Source organism: Mobula hypostoma, chromosome 15, assembly GCF_963921235.1.
Source record: "Mobula hypostoma chromosome 15, sMobHyp1.1, whole genome shotgun sequence".
NCBI lineage: Eukaryota > Metazoa > Chordata > Chondrichthyes > Myliobatiformes > Myliobatidae > Mobula > Mobula hypostoma.
The window spans coordinates 28,721,215-28,741,393 of NC_086111.1; the positions used below are offsets into that span (position 1 = coordinate 28,721,215).

General features: G+C 40.0%; 1 protein-coding gene across 1 annotated transcript in view; it reads left to right on the forward strand.

The window, feature by feature from the left end:
• lmcd1 (LIM and cysteine-rich domains 1) overlaps positions 1 to 12,576 on the forward strand; it is a 67,468-nt gene extending 54,892 nt beyond the window's left edge. Inside the window, exons 5-6 of the mRNA XM_063068384.1 lie at positions 8,800 to 9,015; positions 12,181 to 12,576. Coding sequence (XP_062924454.1) covers positions 8,800 to 9,015; positions 12,181 to 12,342 — 378 coding nt within the window. The 3' untranslated portion in view covers positions 12,343 to 12,576. The remainder of the gene's footprint in view (positions 1 to 8,799; positions 9,016 to 12,180) is intronic.
• Positions 12,577 to 20,179: the final 7,603 nt, after the last annotated feature.

A 20,179-nucleotide genomic window follows, 5' to 3' on the forward strand; every position in this document is an offset into this window, starting at 1 on the left:
TGAGGTTTATCATTATAAACTTTGGAGTTGATCCTTGGGAAATGAAAAGAGGTGTGTGAGGAAATTATAGTGGCACTGCCATGATGTAATTACCAGTCGTCACATGTGTATTTCGCTCGGGGGTGGGGGCCTTTCTTAAAAATTCATCCTCTGATAATCTTATGAAATGAGAGAGCTAAAGGGGAATTTACCACAGCCCCCAACACCCTTCATCAGGCTTGTTTTGGTTTGAGAGTATCATTAAGTATGCCTTTTCTTTTGTTTCATAAACCCTCCAGGCTAGTAAGTTCATTACATTTTCCTGTCTGGAAGAGCAAACATACGTCAGGTCTGCATGGTAGTTCCACTCAATGGAAGTTGACCTTTACAGTTTCACAGAGGAAGCATAGTATTAACTCGGAACAGTTACTTTCAAACACTTAAAATGATAAATGGAATGCATTAAAAATGAAAATGCCCAGCTGCAGTTTGGAGCCTGACTAAATGCTGATACAGCAGTGAACTCTGACCCTCACCTGCTCTATACCACTAATTACGGAAGTGGAGCAGGCCGGGTCAAAAATAATTGAGCTCAGATATCTGTGCTTTTACATAGTACCCAGATTAATTACCAGCACTCCAAATATGTAATAATTTCTACTTCAAACAGGAAAAACGCAACTCTTTGCTCACATAAAATTACATTTTATAGACTGGCCAACTTCAGCTTATGAATTTAAATATATTGCTCTTTACTTAGTAATTATGAAATTATTTTTCTTGCGAATGGAATGGAGCCATTAATCACCTTTGCTATCACTCGACAGTGATGTGAACATGTGCATCTTTTTCAGTGCCAACTCTTCTCAATCAATTGGAAAAGGAAACGGTAATGCCACCAACCTGACCTCTTAGGAAAGACATACAGTTGCATAAACTAAAGTTAATATTTGTGAAAACTTTCATTTTCAGAGGTACTGACTATTTGTAGTATTTCAGCCTTTGCAGGTTTTACTGCTCCCCATCAAGTTTCTGATTCTAATCTGATTAGTGGTCTTACTGTATTGAAAATTGTTACCATTTGTGAAACAGCTAGCCGTGATAAGCAGGGTTCACTGTTGCCCAAATTCTGATTAAAATCAGCTGCACGGACTGGTTCAAATTACAGGCTGGTTGATATATCCCAGAACTTGGCCTCTGGAGTGTGAATTTATTTACATTTGATACACGTCAACAAGCAATGACTTTTTTGTGGTTCATATCACGGGAGCACCAGGAGAAAGGAGAAGGTGAATACCCATCATAATTGATGGTCTCGTATAAGCAATGGGAATAATCAAACATGCAGGGTATTTGCCATGGAGGGGATGAAAGGATAGTGTGCAGATTGCCTGCTGACGTGCTTGATGCTCCACTCCATACCACTGGCCTGTTGCCTACTTCTGTCGGTGCTGATAAAGAGCAGGCTGCTAATGTTTGATGGGCAACTGGATTCTTTTCAGAAAGGTTTTAGAAGTTTAGCCCATAAGACAGAGCAGCCAAATTAGTCCGTCAGATCTATGAGTCTGCTCTGCCATTTAATCATGGCTTTCCCCCATATCCTTTGATGCCCTTACTAATCAAAAGTCTATCAATCTCTGCTTTAAGTATACCAAATCACTTGGCAGCCTCAGCTGTCTGCGACAATGAATTCCACAGATTTGGCACCCTCTGGCTAAAGAAATTCTTCCTCATCTCTGTTCTAAAGGGACATCCACAAAGATGGAATGGTAGCATATTGGTTAGGACAACGCTTTACAGTGCAGGTGACTGGAGTTCAATTCCTGCTGTTGCTTGTAAGGAGTTTGTACATTCTCCCCATGACCACAGGTACTCTGGCTTCCCCCCACTGTCCAAAACCATTCCAGTTGGTAGGTTAATTGCTCATTATAAATTGTCCTGTGATTCGGCTAGGGTTAAATCGGGGGTTGCTGGGCAGCACAGCTCAAACGACCGGAAGTACCTATTGCATGCTGTATCTCTATAAATAACTAAATATCCTTCTATTCTGAGGCTGTTCCCTCCAATCTTCGGCTCCCCCTCTATCGCAAATATCCTCTCAACTTCTACTCTGTCCAAATTTCTCAATATTTTACATGTTTCAATGAGATTCCATCCTTGTTCTTCTAAATTTCAAAGAGTATAGGCCCAGAGCCCTCAAACACTCCTCATACATGAACCTTTTCATTACCAAGATCTTTTCTATAAACCTCTTCTGGACTCTCTTCAATGCCAGCACACCCCTTCCTTAGATATGAGGCCCAAAACTGCCTGTAGTACTCTAAATGTGATCTGAGGAACAAATTATGAAGCTTCATCATTATGTCCTTGCTTTTATATTCTAAAAATAAATGCTAAAATCGCATTTGCCTTTCTTACTACTAACGTAATATTTAGGGAATCCTACACTAGGACTCCCAAGTCCCTTTATAACTCTGACTTCTGAATTTGCTCCCCATTTAGAAAATGAACTCTCTTGAACCTCAGTTATAATCTGTGTGAATGAGCATGCACACAAAATGCCAGAGGAACTTAGCAGGCCAGGTAACATCTATGAAAAAAATAGTATAGTGGATGTTTCAGGCTGAAATGTCAACTGTACTTTTTTCTATAGATGCTACCTGGCCTGCTGAGTTCCTCCAGCATTTTGTGTGTGTGCTTGGAGTTTCAGCGTCTGCAGATTTCCTCTCATCTTATGTGTGTCTGGACTGCTTTGCACACTAGCGCAGAGACATTGTCACTCTCAGATTCTGAGCTCAAGATTATTCCAAGGTGTTGCGCCTGATGCCAGTCATATCTCACTGTTTGTTGCTTACTGCTATTTTATTGAGGTCCATATCCAAAGGGGAGCCTTCATTAACATTTTCCTCAACCTACTGAAGCATGCAGCATAAGAACAAACATCTTCTCCAAAGCACGGGCATTTAGAAATAGTGTGGTATCCACAGAGAGACCTTCTATGTACCTTCCTGCCAGAGTATCTGGAAGTGGACACGTGCAAAGTACATGATTTATTAGAGCTTTGTTCTTCACCTGGCTATCCAGGTTCCTCAGCACAGCCCCAACATTGTAGCATCTAATTGATCATTCCCTGTAGCTTAGCCCTTCAAAGCACCTTACAAGGACTGTACCTGTTGCATAGCATTGTATCAATAGGTATGTTGGTGCTAATAACGCCATTCTCATGTTCAATGCATTGGGAAACCTAACAAAGCTTCTATAAAGTTTCAGTTGACTTGTAGATCATTTTGACACTTAAGCATACGGCATTAGTTAAACCGCAAAGCGATTTTAATATTCGGATAAACACGTGGAAGTATTCTTAGACTGTGTTTATGTTGAACTTTATTGTGGAAACAATATCTGTCTGGAATATTTCTAAATATGCACATATCTCCACGCAAAGGCTTTAGCTTTATTTTAGCTATATGACTATGGCCTCTCCATCACTGAAACCCAAATATATTATTCTGTGCTTTCACCCAATGTACACTAAAATCAAGAATTACCGTAACAATAATTTCCTTTCTTCAAAACCATACTACTACTTAATTTCTGTCATTCCACGACTCTCAGATTCCAGACTTTTGAAACTGATTGATTTATTTCTCATTCAGTATTGGTGCTGTGATGCGCTATGTCTCTTCAGGCAATTTGAGCCAAAAGTTTAAGGAATAATCATATTTAATTCCATACTATCCTTCAGTGATGTTTTCAATTAAACATCACAATGATAGGAGTAGTTGTACTGCTTGCCACTAATCCACTCCAGACCAAATAAAATTCAATCCATTTTTGCTTTACTTTTCTGGATTTAATTGGACACAGTGCATGAAACTGATGAATCCATCATTTTTTTTTCCTAAATCCCTTCAGATGAATAAGAATAATTGTAAATTTATTTAAGGTTTGGTCTTCCTTGTGAATTTTAGATTTTTCCTTGGAGGTGATTTGAGAGCACTGATATCACCTACACAGAGAAGCACACAGGCTCATCAACACTTTCTGGCCTGCGAGAGTAAAGGTACAACCTACCTGTGGATAATAAAAATTAAATCCAAACTGGTTGGAGTAAAGCTAATGCCAATGACCAGCAACATCTCAGGAGTTCTTGGTCAGCATTCTGATGTGTTAGAAAGGACCTTCTCTTCCTTTGATCCAGGGTTCTTATCTCTGGAACATTGACTTCTCAAGCTTCCGCTAATGCCCCACCTCTCCCTCGTACCCCATCCGTTATTTATTTATATACACACATTCTTTTTCTCTCACTCCCTTTTCTCCCTCTGTCCCTCTCACTATACCCCTTGCCCATCCTCTGGGTTCCCCCCCCCCTTTTCTTTCTCCCTAGGCCTCCTGTCCCATGATCCTCTCATATCCCTTTTGTCAATCAACCGTCCAGCTCTTGGCTCCATCCCTCCCCCTCCTGTCTTCTCCTATCATTTTGGATCTCCCCCTCCCCTCCCACTTTCAAATCTCTTACTAGCTCCCCTTTCAGTTAGTCCTGACGAAGGGTCTCCGCCCAGAACGTCGACTGTATCTCCTCCTAGAGATGCTGCCTGGCCTGCTGTGTTCACCAGCAACTTTTATGTGCATTGCTTGAAATTCCAGCATCTGCAGAATTCCTCGTGTTTTTGTCTTCCCTTGATCCAGGGTTCTTATCTCTGACTTTCATTACCGTACGTAAACATCAGAATCAAGAGGAGATGCAAGAGAAGAGGGAAGATCAGTGAGATTCCTTCTGGAATTCTCCCAATATCATGTATTGCACATCTCCATAATTATTTTTTTTTAAAATTCCACTCCTCTACTTTACATCAGCTTAATCTACGTTTAAAAAAAGAGAACAAATGAAACCCACAAACAATGTAATAATATTGACCAGATAATCTGTTTTTAAAATTGAGCAGGATACTAGGATCAAATAAACAAAACTTATGGAGTATTTTACTCCACTGAAGTCTTTATATTGAGGCTCATTTTACAGACTACTTCTTGATGGTGCCTTCCCCAGCACTGCATTGGACAGACAACTCTGACACTTATCTCTAGATTAAAACTTGACCTCAGCTTTCTATCTCAGAATTAAGGAGGTTACCAAGTGAACTAGCTCTGATGTTGGGTCATCTGAAAAACAACGATTTCCATACCTCAAGCTGTCTACACCACTGGTATCTATTAATATTTTATGATGGTGGGGAATTTCCTCCAAGCTCTGTACAGCAGGAATCCTATGGGTTCTCGTTCACTTTTTGTTTCAAAGGTAAACTTTATTCAAAATAAATTATGTATACAAAGGAATAAACACAGTGCAAAACATTTTACATTCAATCGTATTATCACCAATACATTCAATATTATTAGCTTTTTTTTTTGAAATCCATAATGCTTGAGGAATTTTTCCACCCAATAACTCTTCAAAGTATGGTAGTAAAAGGACATTTAACTGTTGTCCTTCCCCCCCCCCCCCCAAATTTTGTGTTGGCTACATCAAGTTTTGGTGCATCTCGCAGCAGTCTGGTCTGTGCTAACCAGCAGCATTCCCATACAGACATCTCGTGGTGTTGAAAACCAACAAATTTTGGGCCAACATAGAGTGCCCTTTATTGAGTTGATGATCTTCCAGCAACATGTCTGCTTGTGTGTGTGCCTTGAGGCACAAAGTATCCTCCATTATGCAGTTGCTTGGGATGAACTATGATGTAGGTCTTAGCATCTTTCTCCACATCTTCTCAACAAATACCCAATTTTCAAAGAGGCAGGTGACTATCTCACCCCACTGCAGCCACCCTTGAGGAAATGGGCATTGGGGAAGATATTTCTCTGTACAAGAAGCCACTAGCCAAGCAAGGTCTTGGTGCCTGTTGGTGAGTTCCGGTGAAGAGACTTTCTGCAAAATGATTTGGGCAGTTTACTCAGAGAATCACCCTACAGTATAGATAAGAGTCCCCGTGTCGCAGTATTTGCAGGATGTTTCATGCTGACCACTGACTGTAGGACTTGTGGTCAAAGGTGTTCACTTGGGAGAACACTTCCACATGGGACAAGTAATGTGGCAATGTCCAGTTGATTGAGACATTAGAGCATAAGACCTAAGTTAAGAATTAGTCAATTTGGCCCATCAAGTCTGCTCCACTACTGAATCATAGGCAGATTATTTTCTCTCAAATCCTTTCTTCTGTCTTCTCCCTGAAACTTTTGATCCCCTTACTAATCAAAAAGCTATCAACCTCCACTTTAAATGTACCCAGTGACTTGCCCTTCATATCCATCAGTGGCAATGAGTTCCACAGATTCACCACCATCTGGTTAAAGAAGTTCCTCCTCTCTGCTTTAAAGGGATGTTCTTCTATTCTGAGGCTGTACCCTCTGGTTCTAGACTCCCCACTATTGGAAACATTCCTTCTACGTAAACCGTCTATCCTTTCAATATTCCATAGATTACAATGAAATCTCCCCTTATACTTCTAAACTCCACTGAGTATAAGACCAGAGCCATCATACACTCCTCATACAATAACATTATGTATGCTGTGTAACACCCTTGAATTCATGAAGCATATGAGAAAGGCTGATAACTGGTTAATGACATTCGGCGGAATCTACAGGATCACTATTGTTGTGAGAAACACACTCTGTAGTGACAAATATGTCCTGCTCATTGACTAAAGTATTGATTAACCACTGGTAATGAAATCACAGCCTTTTATTTCACCTCCGTTCACTTATATAAAGTTCTTTAGCTTCATCAGTTGCATTGTGGGTTGATATTCTGTGACATGCTGGTCTTTGATATATCTGTCACTTTGATCTTGTTTAATTGATGCCAAGTTCTGCTAATTTCAAAAGTAAATGTCTTTTTTAAAGAAAACTGTAAATGCCAAACCAGACAAAGGGAAGATGGGCTAGAGAACTACTTTAAATTTACTTTGAACTTTGGAAATGAAATGCATTGACTTGCTTAATGAGTTTATCTGCAGACAACCATCTGAGTGAAGGTGAGGCAAGTGCATGTACGAGACTTGAGTCAAAGAATTTTGTTATTTCCTGCAAGCTTTATTATCAGTTTAAAGAATTACCACATTAGACATTAAGGCATTGAACACATCAGATGACTGATTATACCTGAAGGACCTTAATGGAATTGTTGGTAAATAATAAAGATTTTAGCTGAATATATTAGTATTTAGTGTTAATTGCATAGAGATAAGAATAATTATCCCGGAATCAAATTGTATTTGTTGGCAGACAATTACAGACAGTTGGACCAGGGGTTATTTGGCTAGTACTAAACAGAATCTGTGACTTGTTCTCTCATCCCATTCCAAGACTTTGTTCTCACCCAACTATCACATTCAAACTGTCCCAAGATTTGCCTCATTACACAGGAACTGGATCCCAAAACCCATGATGAGCACAAAGTTCACACATCGCTGATTTCAGAGCCCAATTACTTCTATATTTTCTGCAATCTTGTTTGGGTTTTTGTTGTTTTCCAATGAGTCTTGAAACCTGTTTGGCTCAGTATGTAATCTTATGTTATTGTTTACTGAGAGGGGAAGTGCTCTTAAAATCCTTGCCAATATTCTTTCTCTACCAGTTTCATTTGGAAACAAATTTGCTAATCCATTGCTTTTTTTCTCCTCTTGTTTTCATTGTCTCTGTTTTACATGAACAAGTAGCCATTTTGATTGTTGGTTGTGTGGAAAAATTACTCTCGGCTGCCTGAATGTCTATATAATTAGGTACAGCAGTGATTTTAATTGTGGTAAGTGAGGATTAGATAGAAAATGTCAACAAAAAAGCTTGACTATCAACCTGACTATGAGGTTAACACCTTCTATCACTGACTAGAAGTAATACAATCAGAACCAACACAGACTTCGAAAGACATACTTTCAGATTTTATTCGCTTGGATAGTGAAAACTTATACCATTTTCACCTTGGGGAAAATAAAAGGAATAAAAGTTCAGTCTTGATGCTGGTGTATTCATCCTTGAAGTGCAAAATCTAATGCTCCAGTCAAACATAAACCAGCATTTAGATGGAGTTGTGTCTGGTGCCAATTTACCCAAACAATGAGCTGTTGTCATATTTTATATGATGACATGTACAGACCTCTTGCAGGAAATATTAAGAATTTATATCTGGACACACTTGTCTGCTTGGCAGTGCTAAGGAATTTGCTCTGCAATGCAAAATAAACTTACTTAACTTGGATGGTAAATTCCACCCGAAGAACGTAAATTTGAAAGGGCCGTTGTTACATCTCCATATACCAGCAGGTTTGTGACACTGCTCTAGTATTCCTAGATCTGTTGGAATCCATCAATGCCATCAAAGGTTATTTTTAAATCATTCAGAATGCTCTGCCTGAAGAGACTGTATTTCTGGACTGTTGATCAGCTTCATATGGGTTGCTGGAATTACCCTGTGATCGTAATGGATTCTTTTTCTTTATCTTTGGACTGAATTGATGGCAATTCAAGTGAACTGAGAGATCAGTTGTAGTACAATCCTCCGAGCTTAGCCCAATGCCAGCAATCCAAAGTGCAAACTACCAGCAGCCCTATTTAACAGAAAGTTATTCCTTGAATATTCTTCTGGGTGCAGCACACGTAAAATGGAAGTGCTGGAAATGGGTTGCCGACATCCGAAAGTCAATAACTATTGTTTCAAGGGTGAGGCACACCTCAAGTTTTGGATCTGTTTTCCTGAGAGAAGTGTTTATCTGATGTTATTATGCTGGCCTGATTTTTTTTTTTTTGCGTTTTGTTTTGCAGCATTGTGAACTTTGCAAGCAGACAGTCAGCAATGAGAGCCCTGTGGTGTATTGTGAGCGCGCTGGGTATGCCCGCCTTTGGCACCCAGCGTGCTTTTTATGCACCTGGTGCAATGAACCCCTGGTGGATCTCATCTACTTCTGGAAGAGTGGCCGGTTGATGTGTGGGCGCCATTACTGTGAGAGTGAGAAATCTCGCTGCATTGCCTGTGATGAGGTGGGTTGTTGGGCGAATGGTGTTCAGTGCATTACCAACCTAAGCACACAGCAACATGTATTCACTTGCAGCTGAAGACAAGGCATGATAATTCAACTGGGTATCTAGGTTACCCTTGCTGGGGTAAAGTCATTTTGGCAAATTTAACATTGTCTATCCTGGAAATTCATGTAATGATCACATCTGTGCCAAACTCAGTTTACTTCAATGACGTTTCAACTACTTGCTCCAAAATCATAAAAAAGTATAGAAACAACCAACCCTTCAGATAATCAATCTAAACAACAAGGAGAAAAATACAGTAAAATACAGAGTTCTTCTCTGTTAGCTTTATGTCTGGATTTAAACACAATTGCTGGCTGTAGTTCAGGAACAATATCCTATGTCTTATCTGAGTACATTCTGAATATGACATTCACAAATGGGTGTTGTCAAATACACAGCCTTAAATGGAAGCTGGTTCACATCCAGTGCGTTGAAAACATAAGGTTCAATGTGGAACAATAGTAGCAATGGCTGTGAAAATTAAAGTTGGCTTTCAGTTGTTATTGAAAGTTTGGTGTGAAAAATCATCTCAATACCCCATACATGCATGCAAATGATCTGAAAATAATGTTTACTATGTTTAGAAATGCACTGATATGGTATTGAAGTTAATGGGAATGCCTTTAAGGTGCATTCAATAACTTACAGAGAGTTGTAAAAGGAAATTTTAGAGGCATGTGCAAATTCAATTGTAGTCTTAGTTTTAAACTAATGGCAATGGTTTTGCTCTTTTTTCCATATTTTTCTTGTCAAATATTTTGATCTGTCATTCACTTTTTCAAGAAACACTGACAAAGAACTTCCTTGCTCTCTTGCACTTGATAATCCAGTCTGAGCCTCCAGAACCAATAAAAATTATAGGAAATAATTTGGTTTTAAATTTATGATTCATATATGATGCTTTATATAAATTCAAAAACAAAGTATGCTTTCCGATTTTAAACTCTCCTTTGCCATTTATGGCAGTGACAGCCCAAGAGCACATGATAGGTCACTTTGCTCACAACATCGCACTGCCTCGATGGGATTCTTTTAAGTTCCAGAGACAATTATCATTAACAACCATTTGATATCTGTACTACTGTTACAAAATTGAGGAAGTTTTAAAATCTGTCAGCAGCCGATTACAATCAAATTAATAAAATAAAAACAAGTAAGCCTTGGATATGACAACATCTATATTGCTACAAATATGATACTTTACCACATAAAATCACAATTCTTCCAAACTGTGTATTATACACTACACAAGTGCCATAATCATTTGTATGTCAATGTCTCACAGCATAGAAATGAGAAGCAATGTTTCTCATTCAAGGATCCAAGTAGTCCTTCCAGGTAAGGCAATATTTCACCTGTGAATCTATTAGGGTCATCTTCTACATCATATATGGTGCTCCCGATGTGGCCTCCTCTACATTGATGAGACCCAACATACACGGGGACACCGCAGCAACTCAATGCATAAAAGCATGCAGACCATGGTCAAGAGGATCAGTTGTTGTACGGACCAAGCATCAGAATTGGGAAGAGTTGTGATTTAAGTGGCTTTGACCATAGAATGACTGTTGTTGCCAGGCAGGGTGGTTTGAGTATCCCAGAAACTCTTGATCTCCTGGGATTTTCATGCACATCTGTCCCTAGAGTTTACAGAGAATGGTGCAAGAAACAGAAAAAAAAAATCCAATGATCAGCAGCTCTATGGCCAAAAATGCCTTGTTAATGAGAAAGGTCAGAGGAGAATGGCTAGCTTGGAAAGTGACAGTAACTCAAATAACCACATGTTATAACAGTGGTGTGCAGAAGAACACCTCCGAATCCACATGTCAAACCTTGAAGTAGATGGGCTGTAGCAGCAGAAGACCACAAACATGTGCTCATTGGCCATTTTATTAGATGCAGGAGGTACCTAATAAACTGGGCACAAAGTGCAAATTTCATAGTGTATACTGTGGTAATTTCTTTCCTAAGTGTTGTCTGTAAACTAGTTAGCAATAAAGCTGAAGACGTGCTGCTGCAAATACACATCATGGGTTAACTGGTGGCTGCAAAATGCCCTATGTATGGGTGAATGGCAGGAGAATCAGCGGGCAGGCAAAGGATTGATGGGAGAAAATATGTCACAGGGAAATAGTGAGGAATGAGATTACTGCCATTGCTCTGAGAGCTGGTGTAAACTGTAGATCAAGTAGCCTTAATTGTGGTTATAGAGAATATGATAAATATTATAGCAGTCCTCAATCAGCAATTATAAAATCAAGCTTTTTAGTTGGTAGAGAAGATCAGTGGTGTTTATAACTGAAGGAAGAAGTGCTTTCAGTTTTCACATTTCCAGCCCCAAGAAAACCATGTGGAAAATTGGGATCTTGTTGGAATTTCTGTGTTGGAGCACAGTTAATTGGGGTGGATGTTTAGCATATGAAGATTGGAAGTTATGGGACAAGGTGTAACTATGAATGACAAAACAAAGATGTGACACAGATTAAAGATGTTTGGAAATTTAGTGAGCTGGATCTGTGTGAATAAAAGTGGAGGAGGTTTTAATTTGAAAGTTTTCTTTTTCAGATGTCTGCTTAGGGATAGGAGAAATAGAAGCAGGAGTGGGCTATTCAGTCCCTCGTGCCTACTGTCTTGTTCAATAAGATCTCTTCCATATCTCAAAGCAGTGATGAGCTGTCCTTTCATAACAAAAAATAAATCCTTGATAGATGGCCAATATAGTTTAATTGGCTACTGTAATCACACCTTAGAATCAAAGGGGAGCTCTTGGACATGTGGGAAAAGACAAAAAACTTGCAGAGCCATAGGGAAACAAAGAAGAGGAAATAGAATCAATAAGAATGCCCTGTTGGGAGCTGGCTACAAACAAGATGAGGTAAATATTCTCCTTTGTCGTAGTAACTAAGTTGCCTATCCCAGCTTCACTTACACTTCTGGGTCCAATTTAAAAGATGGGCACATAATGCAGAACTCTGGTATGTGTGTTATTGCTGTAAGTACTGGATTGAAATGGCAGCCAAGGTTTTGTTCTCAAAGAGCGGCAGCAAAGGGGAAAAGGGATAGCAATCACCATGTAGTAATAATATCTTGTGTTTCATTGTGATCTCTTTTTGGTTGCAGATAATTTTCTCAGAAGACTTCGTAGAATGCAAGGGACTGACGTGGCACAAGAACCACTTCTGCTGCTTGGAGTGCGATCAGCCACTGCTTGGAAAGGCCTATGAACTGGAGCAGACCAAGCTGTATTGTATAGCCTGTAACAAAAGAATCAAGCACATGTGAAGGACTTTCACTGGAATGACAATCATGCTCTAATTTACATTCACCATCTGTATAAGCTAACCAAAGAAACTTTGGTCAGCTAAATAATAGAATACAAATCTGGCAAACTCTAGTAGAAGCTCCCAGGAGTGTAGTATTTACACAAAGTGGACATTCATTTAAAGTTGTCTAAGATTCGTTACAAAGGTGGAAGTGATGTCTTTGTTACACACACAAAATACTGGAGGAACTCAGCAGGCCAGGCAGCATCTAGGAAAAGAGTACAGTTGATATTTTGGGCTGAAACCCTTTGTCAGTCCTGCCGAAGGGTTTCGACCGGAAGTGTCAACTGCACTCTTTTCCTAGATACTGCCTGGCCTGCTGAGTTCCTCCAGCGTTTTGTGTGCGTTGCTCAGATTTCCATCTTCTGCAGATTTTTTCTTGTTTGATGTCTTTGTTATTGGTTTATTAATTTTGCAAGACCCCGCTGAGAGAAAACTATGGTTTGGTAGCATGCGCTCAATTCAGTGAAATGTACACCCTCTTCAATCTGATTCCAAATTTACTTGAGGAATGGAAAACTTTTAAAAAATTATTTATTTTTGCACCATATATATCATTGAAAAGCTGCACTTCAATCCTTGCTATGTTTCTGTATTGAATGTAGAATTCTGTAAGATCACGAGAACATGACTGCTGGGTGAGTTAATCTGGTCTACAGGTATGGCATCTTTGTGGGGGTTCATTTCAGCTGGTTAAATTCCTGTCATAAATTAATTGCAAGACCTATGTATTAACATAATGCTTAAATCCATTTAGATGATAAACTGTAAAACATTTCAACTTAGAATCAAATCAATATCCAGTTAATTACATTTAAATTACTCACCAGGAAATGAAAGAATTTCCAAGGAAGTATAAACCATCGGAAGCCTATCAGTCTCTGGATGTAATAACCTGATCTGATCATGACAGTAAATGTGCTGCACCTAGCCTTGGGGCTATTGAGGGAGAGTATATATGGGATTCACCTGCTAAATTGCTTTACAGTGACTATATCCTTAAAGAGCCTTTTTCAAGATGAAAGTCAAATCAGACTGAATTATAATGTACACTACAGTTAGCCAAATTATGCTGCTCCCAATGATATAGACCTACATGAGTGCAGCTCAGGAAGAAGCCCTAAAACACTTGGAACATACTACATGAGAGAAACAGAGATACTAAATGGCTACAAGAAATATTGGCTTTCAACGCCAGTTTCAAGTTACACTCTTGAGGGTGGTTAAGTCAAGATTTAGATTTGATCATAATGGAGTACAGGAAGTCAGAACAACAGATGTCGGGGATGGAAGTAATTTCATTGTTGTCGTTTCTTTAGGGTTTGCAGGGTCAAGGCTTGCCACCTTTAATGTAACAATGCTCTGATTTAAGATAGTACTTAAGAAATGCCTATACAATATCCTCAAACCTATGTTTTTCTTGTATCAGATGACCATGTTACAGCCTGCATATCAATAGCTACCTAATGGTTAGAAATGTTTTATGTTGTTTAATGCTTCTTTCCTTGAATGTTCAGAGGGAAATCAGCAAGGGAATGAATATCTGATTTCTAACCCTATTGATTAATTCAGAATAATCGAAAGTAGGTTCTATGCTGAAGAGAGAGAAGGTAGCGAGTTGAGCTTGTGATTTAAACAATTAGTTATTTTAGAGTATCTTGTTGCTTGACGGAAGACTAACATTCATTTAAAATCTTAAAAGAATTGAATGTTAATTGTATCTAATTATGTATAATTTTATAATTGTTGAATAATTCTATAAGTGTTTAATTCTATAAAGTAGCTGTTACAAATTCACAGAGCTGGCAATGAAATTCACCAGCAGAGAGTGGTTGCTGGGCTATTTTACAGTGAAGGCTTATCAAGTGGAGAAAGGGTGCAGGGGAGATTTGGAGTACAAAGGATGTGCACAGGCTTCGGGAGTGAGAGCTGGGAGATATGTGGAAATGGATCACTCAGCAAAAACGTTCTCTTTCCTTAAAAATACCTTCAAGTCCTTAGACTCATTTGGGGTTAGTTTGATCTATATGCTCAACTGGAGAGATCCATAGCATGAAGTATTGTCTCCTCAGTAGTACTGTCTCCAATGTAAAATGCAAGACTGGTTGGTGATCCAATTTACCTGGTTCCCAGTAGGTGGGTTAGGTTAAAATTAACGGCATAAATTTTGATTTCATTGCTTGCTCCGCAGTGCAAACTGTTAACATTGAAGTGGAAGGTGGAAGGGGAGGACACATAAGAATGCCTGCTTCTGCTCGGTTTGGGTGGGTTTGCAGGAAGAAGGATAACAGAGATACAGGACCTTCAATCACCAAATAAAGGTAATCTATCCAGTTTGCGTTCAGCATTCCCACCACAAAAAAACATGCTTCTGCATGCCCTCATCCATTTATACATTTTGCCACAGATGAAAGCACAGAAGGGATATGTTAATTGAACATTTTTGAGACGAGGGAGGTTCTATTTGTGAAAATTATATAGTTAGCATAAGTTAAAGACAACGTGTGACATTTTTGGTGAACAGTGAATGACATGTCTAAGTATAGATTTCTGCAGTTATTTAACCCTTATGAGAACATCAATAAAAACTGAGAGCAAGACAAATTTATGTTTCATTGTTTAACTGTGCAGCGTCTGTTTTGTACATCTTCAGAATGATTTACATGGTTATAAGAGCTGTGTTAAGGTTTCACATCAACATTCAAAATGTACAATGCTAGGTTCTGTATTACCAGGTTGAGGCACGTTCGATGTTGTCATTTAATGTTAGATTGGATAGGTATATGGACAGGAAAGGAATGGAGGGTTATGGGCTGAGTGCAGGTCGGTGGGACTAGGTGAGAGTAAGCGTTCGGCACAGACTAGAAGGGCCAAGATGGCCTTTTTCCGTCCTGTAATTGTTATATGGTTAATATTCCTTAGACACAGCACTCATGTTAATTCAGGTTACATTACAAATTTCAAAACATATGCACCAGTGGTTCCCAAACTTTATGTTACTGGCCCCTTGGCTCCCAAACAATATACCCTGCACCCCCTCTCAATTTCTGGCCATTCCATAAAAACTATTAATAATTTGATTTATGATGCACATTGAAAGAAAATGAAAACTACAAATTCAAAGCAGTGACAAATAATTGCAAAAATATTCAAATATATTGAAAGCTACAATTTTTATTTCTTTATTTAATCAGAGTAAAAATGACTTTCATGAACAATTAGTAGTCCAACTATTCACTATTTAATTACTTTTCAATGAGACGGATGGGCATGGTGCTGTGACATCGGCTTCTCTACATCAGGCGGAATGTCACTCAGAATGAGTCACTTGGAGTCTCAGTTCCCCACGGAGTAACATTGCAAATGTTACTCTGCTATTTAAGAAGGGTGGGAGGCAGCGGAAAAGAAACTATAGACCTGTTAGCCTGACATCAGTGGTTGGGAATTTGTTGGAATCAATTGTTAGAGATGAGATTTATGGAGTACCTGAAAGCACATAACAAGATAGGCCAAAGCCAGCATGGTTTCCTGAAAGGAAAATCCTGCCTGACAAACCTACTGCAGTCCTTTGAGGAAATTACAAGCAGGGTAGACAAAGGAGATGCAGTAGACGTGGTGTACTTGGATTTTGACAAAGAAGGCCTTTGATAAACTTCTGCACAAGAGGCTGCTTAGCAAGATAAGAGCCCATGGAATTACAGGGAAGTTACTAGCATAGGTAGAGCATTGGCTAGTTGGCAGAACACAGAGTGGGAATAAAGGGATCCTATTCTGGCTGGCTGCCGGTTACCAGTAGAGGTCCACAGGGGTCAGTGTTGGACCACTGCTTTTTACTTTGGACTACGTTATTAATGGATTTGTGGCTAAATTTCCCGATGATACACAGATAGGTGGAGGAGTGGGTAGGGTTAAGGAAACAGAAAGCCTGCAGAGAGACTTAGATAGTTTAGGAGATTGGGCAAAGAGGTGGCAAATGAAATACAATGTTGGAAAGTATATGGTCATGCACTTCAGTGGAAGAAATCAACGGGCAGACTATTATTTAGATGGGGAGAGAATTCAAAATGCAAAGATGTAAAGGGACTTGGAAGTCCTTGTGCAAGGTACCCTAAAGGTTAACCTCCAGGTTGAGTCGTTTGTGAAGAAGGCGAATGCAATGTTGGCATTCATTTCTAGAGGTATAGAATATAAGAGCAGGGATGTGATGTTGAGGCTCTATAAGGCAGTCGTGAGACCACACTTGGAGTATTGTGTGCGGTTTTGGTCTCCTTATTTATGAAAGGATATGCTGATTTCCTTCTGCAAGGTTTTCCTCCATCCTTCCTGTTAATTCTACACTTCAAGTGTTCAGGAATGAATTTATTATCCAATCTGGAATTTGGATTCAGAAAATATCCTGATATTTCTCTGACATATCTATACGCAGCCCATCCAGGTGGGCACAGTATACATGTACTTGAAAATAATCACCTGGTATTCTTTCTTTCTCTTACAACTTAGAGAATCTCAGAAACTGGAAAAGCTCATTACAGCCAAATAAGAAATAAAAGCAGGAGTAGGCCACCTGGGCCGTCAAACCTGCTCCGTCATTCAATCAGATCATGGCTGACCTGGCCATGGACTCATCTCCACCACCTTGCCTTTTCCCCATAACCCACTATGCAAGAATCCATCCAAACTTGTCTTAAATACAGTTACTGAGGTAACCTCCACTGCTTCATTGGGCAGAGAATTCACAGATTCACTACCCTCTGGGAAAAGCAGTTCCTCTTCATCTCCATCCTGAGTCTACTCCCACGAATCTTGAGGTTCTAGTTCTAGTCTCACCTACCAGTGGAAACAACTTTCTTGCCTCTATCTTATCTAACCCTTTCATAATTTTAGATGTTTCTATAAGATCTCCTCTCATTCTTCTGGATTCCAGGCGACTCAATCCCTCCTCATAGTCTAACCCCCTCATCTTTGGAATTAACCTGGTGAACTTCCTCTGCATCACCTCCAAAGACAGTATATCCTTTCTCAAGTAAGGAGACCAGAACTGCACACAGTACTCCAGGTGCAGCCTCATCAGAACCCTGTACAGTTGCAGCATAACCTCCAATAAGTACTCCTGTTTGAGTACTGTTGGGGGGGGGCACAGCTTACCTGGGAGAATCAACAGCGGCCATGCCTCCGGCACAGAGTCCAGCCCTGTAGCTCAGAAGGGTAGGGAAAGGAAGAGGAGGGCAGTAGTAATAGGGGACTCGATAGTTAGGGTGTCAGATAGGTGATTCTGTGGACGCAGTCAGGAGACCTGGATGGTAGTTTGCCTGCCTGGTGCCAGGGTCCGGGATGTTTCTGATTGCGTCCAAGATATCCTGAAGTGGGAGGGTGAGGAGCCAGAGGTCATGGTACATATAGGTACCAATGGCATAGGTAGGAAAAGGGAAGAGGTCCTGAAAGGAGAATATAGGGAGTTAGGAAGGGAGTTGAGAAGAAGGACCGCAAAGGTAGTAATCTCGGGATTACTGCCTGTGCCACGCGACAGTGAGACAATAGACAATAGGTGCAGGAGTAGGCCATTCGGCCCTTTGAGCCAGCACCGCTATTCACTGTGATCATGGCTGATCATCCACTATCAGTATCCAGTTCCTGCCTTATCCCCATAACCTTTGATTCCACTATCTTTAAGAGCTCTATCCATCTCTTTTTTGAAAGCATCCAGAGACTTAGCCTCCACAGCCTTCTGGGGCAGAGTATTCCATATATCCACCACTCTCTGGGTGAAAAAGTTTTTCCTCAACTCCGTTCTAAATGGCCTACCCCTAGTTCTTAAACTGTGGCCTCTGGTTCTGGACTCACCCATCAGCAGGAACATGCTTCCAGCCTGCAGGATGTCCTTAATAATCTTATATGTTTCAATAAGATCCCCTTTCAGCCTTCTAAATTCCAGAGTATACAAGCCCAGTCACTCCAATCTTTTGACATATGACATATGACAGTCCCGCTACTCATTCCAGAGTAGGAATGGAATGAGGTGGAGGATAAATGTGTGGCTGAGGGATTGGAGCAGGGGGCAGGGATTCAGGTTTCTGGATCATTGGGACCTCTTTGGGGCAGGTGTGACCTGTACAAAAAGGATGGGTTGCACTTGAATCCTAGGGGGACAAATATCCTGGCAGGGAGATTTGCGAAGGCTACGGGAGAGATTTTAAAATAGAATGGTTGCGGGTTGGGAATCAAATTGAGGAGACTTGGAGAGAGGAGGTTAGTTCACAAATAGAGAAAGCTAGTAGATAGCATGTGAGGGAGGATAGGCAGGGGACAGAGAACGGGAGCACTCAGACCGAAGATATAGGGGAGAAGGAAGAAAAAGATAAAGTTGTTTGCACCATCAGGGATAAACGGAGTAAGAGGTGGACAGTTACTTAAATGCATCTATTTTAATACTAGGAGCATTGTAAGAAAGGTGGATGAGTTTAGACCATGGATTGATACCTGGAAATATGATGTCGTAGCTATTAGTGAAACATGGTTGCAGGAGGGGTGTGATTAGCAACTAAATATTCCTGGATTTCATTGCTTTAGGTGTGGTAGAATCGGAGGGGCAAGAGGGGTAGGTGTTGCATTGCTTATCAGAGAAAATATTACAGTGGTGCTTTGGCAGGATAGATTAGAGGACTCGTCTAGGGAGGCTATTTGGGTGGAATTGAGGAATGGGAAAGGTGTAGTAACGCTTATAGGGGTGTATTATAGACCACCTAATGGGGAGCAAGAATTGGAGGAGCAAATTTGTAAGGAGATAGCAGATATTTGTAGTAAGCCCAAGGGTGTGATTGTGGGAGATTTTAATTTTCCACACATAGACTGGGAAACCCATTCTGTAAAAGGGCTGGATGGTTTGGAATTTGTAAAATGTGTGCAAAATAGTTTTTTGCAACAATACATAGAGGTACCAACTAGAGAAGGGGCAGTGTTGGATCTCCTGTTAGGGAATGAGATAGGTCAGGTGACGGAGGTATGTGTTGGGGAGCACTTTGGGTCCAGTGATCACAATGCCATTAGTTTCAATATAGTTATGGAGAAGAATAGGACTGGACCCAGGGTTGAGATTTTTGATCGGAGAAAGGTTAACTTTGAGGAGATGTGAAAGGATTTAGAATGAGTGAATTGGGACAATTTGTTTTATGGGAAGGATGTAATAGAGAAATGGAGGTCATTTAAAGGTGAAATTTTGAGGGTGCAGAATCTTTCTGTTCCTGTTAGGTTGAAAGGAAATGTTAAAAGTTTGAGAGAGCTATGGTTTTCAAGGGATATTGGAAACTTGGTTCGGAAAAAGAGAGAGATCTACAATAAATATAGGCAGCTTGCAGTAAATGAGGTGCTCGAGGAATATAAAGAATGTAAAAAGAATCTTAAGAAAGAAATTAGAAAAGCTAAAAGATATGAGGTTGCTTTGACAAGTAATGTGAAAATAAATCCAAAGGGTTTCTACAGTTATATTAATAGCAAAAGGATAGTGAGGGATAAAATTGGTCCCTTAGAGATTCAGAGTGGATGGCTATGTACAGAGCCAAAAGAGAATGGGGAGATTTTGAACAATTTCTTTTCTTCGGTATTCGCTAAGGAGAAGGATATTGAATTGTGAAAGGTAAGGGAAACAAGTTGGGTAGTTATGGAAACTATGACGATTAAAGAAGAGGAAGTACTGGTGCTTTTAAGGAACATAAATGTGGATAAGTCTCCAGGTCCTGACAGGATATTCCCTAGGACTTTGAGGGAAGTTAGTACAGAAATAGCAGGAGCTCTGACAGAAA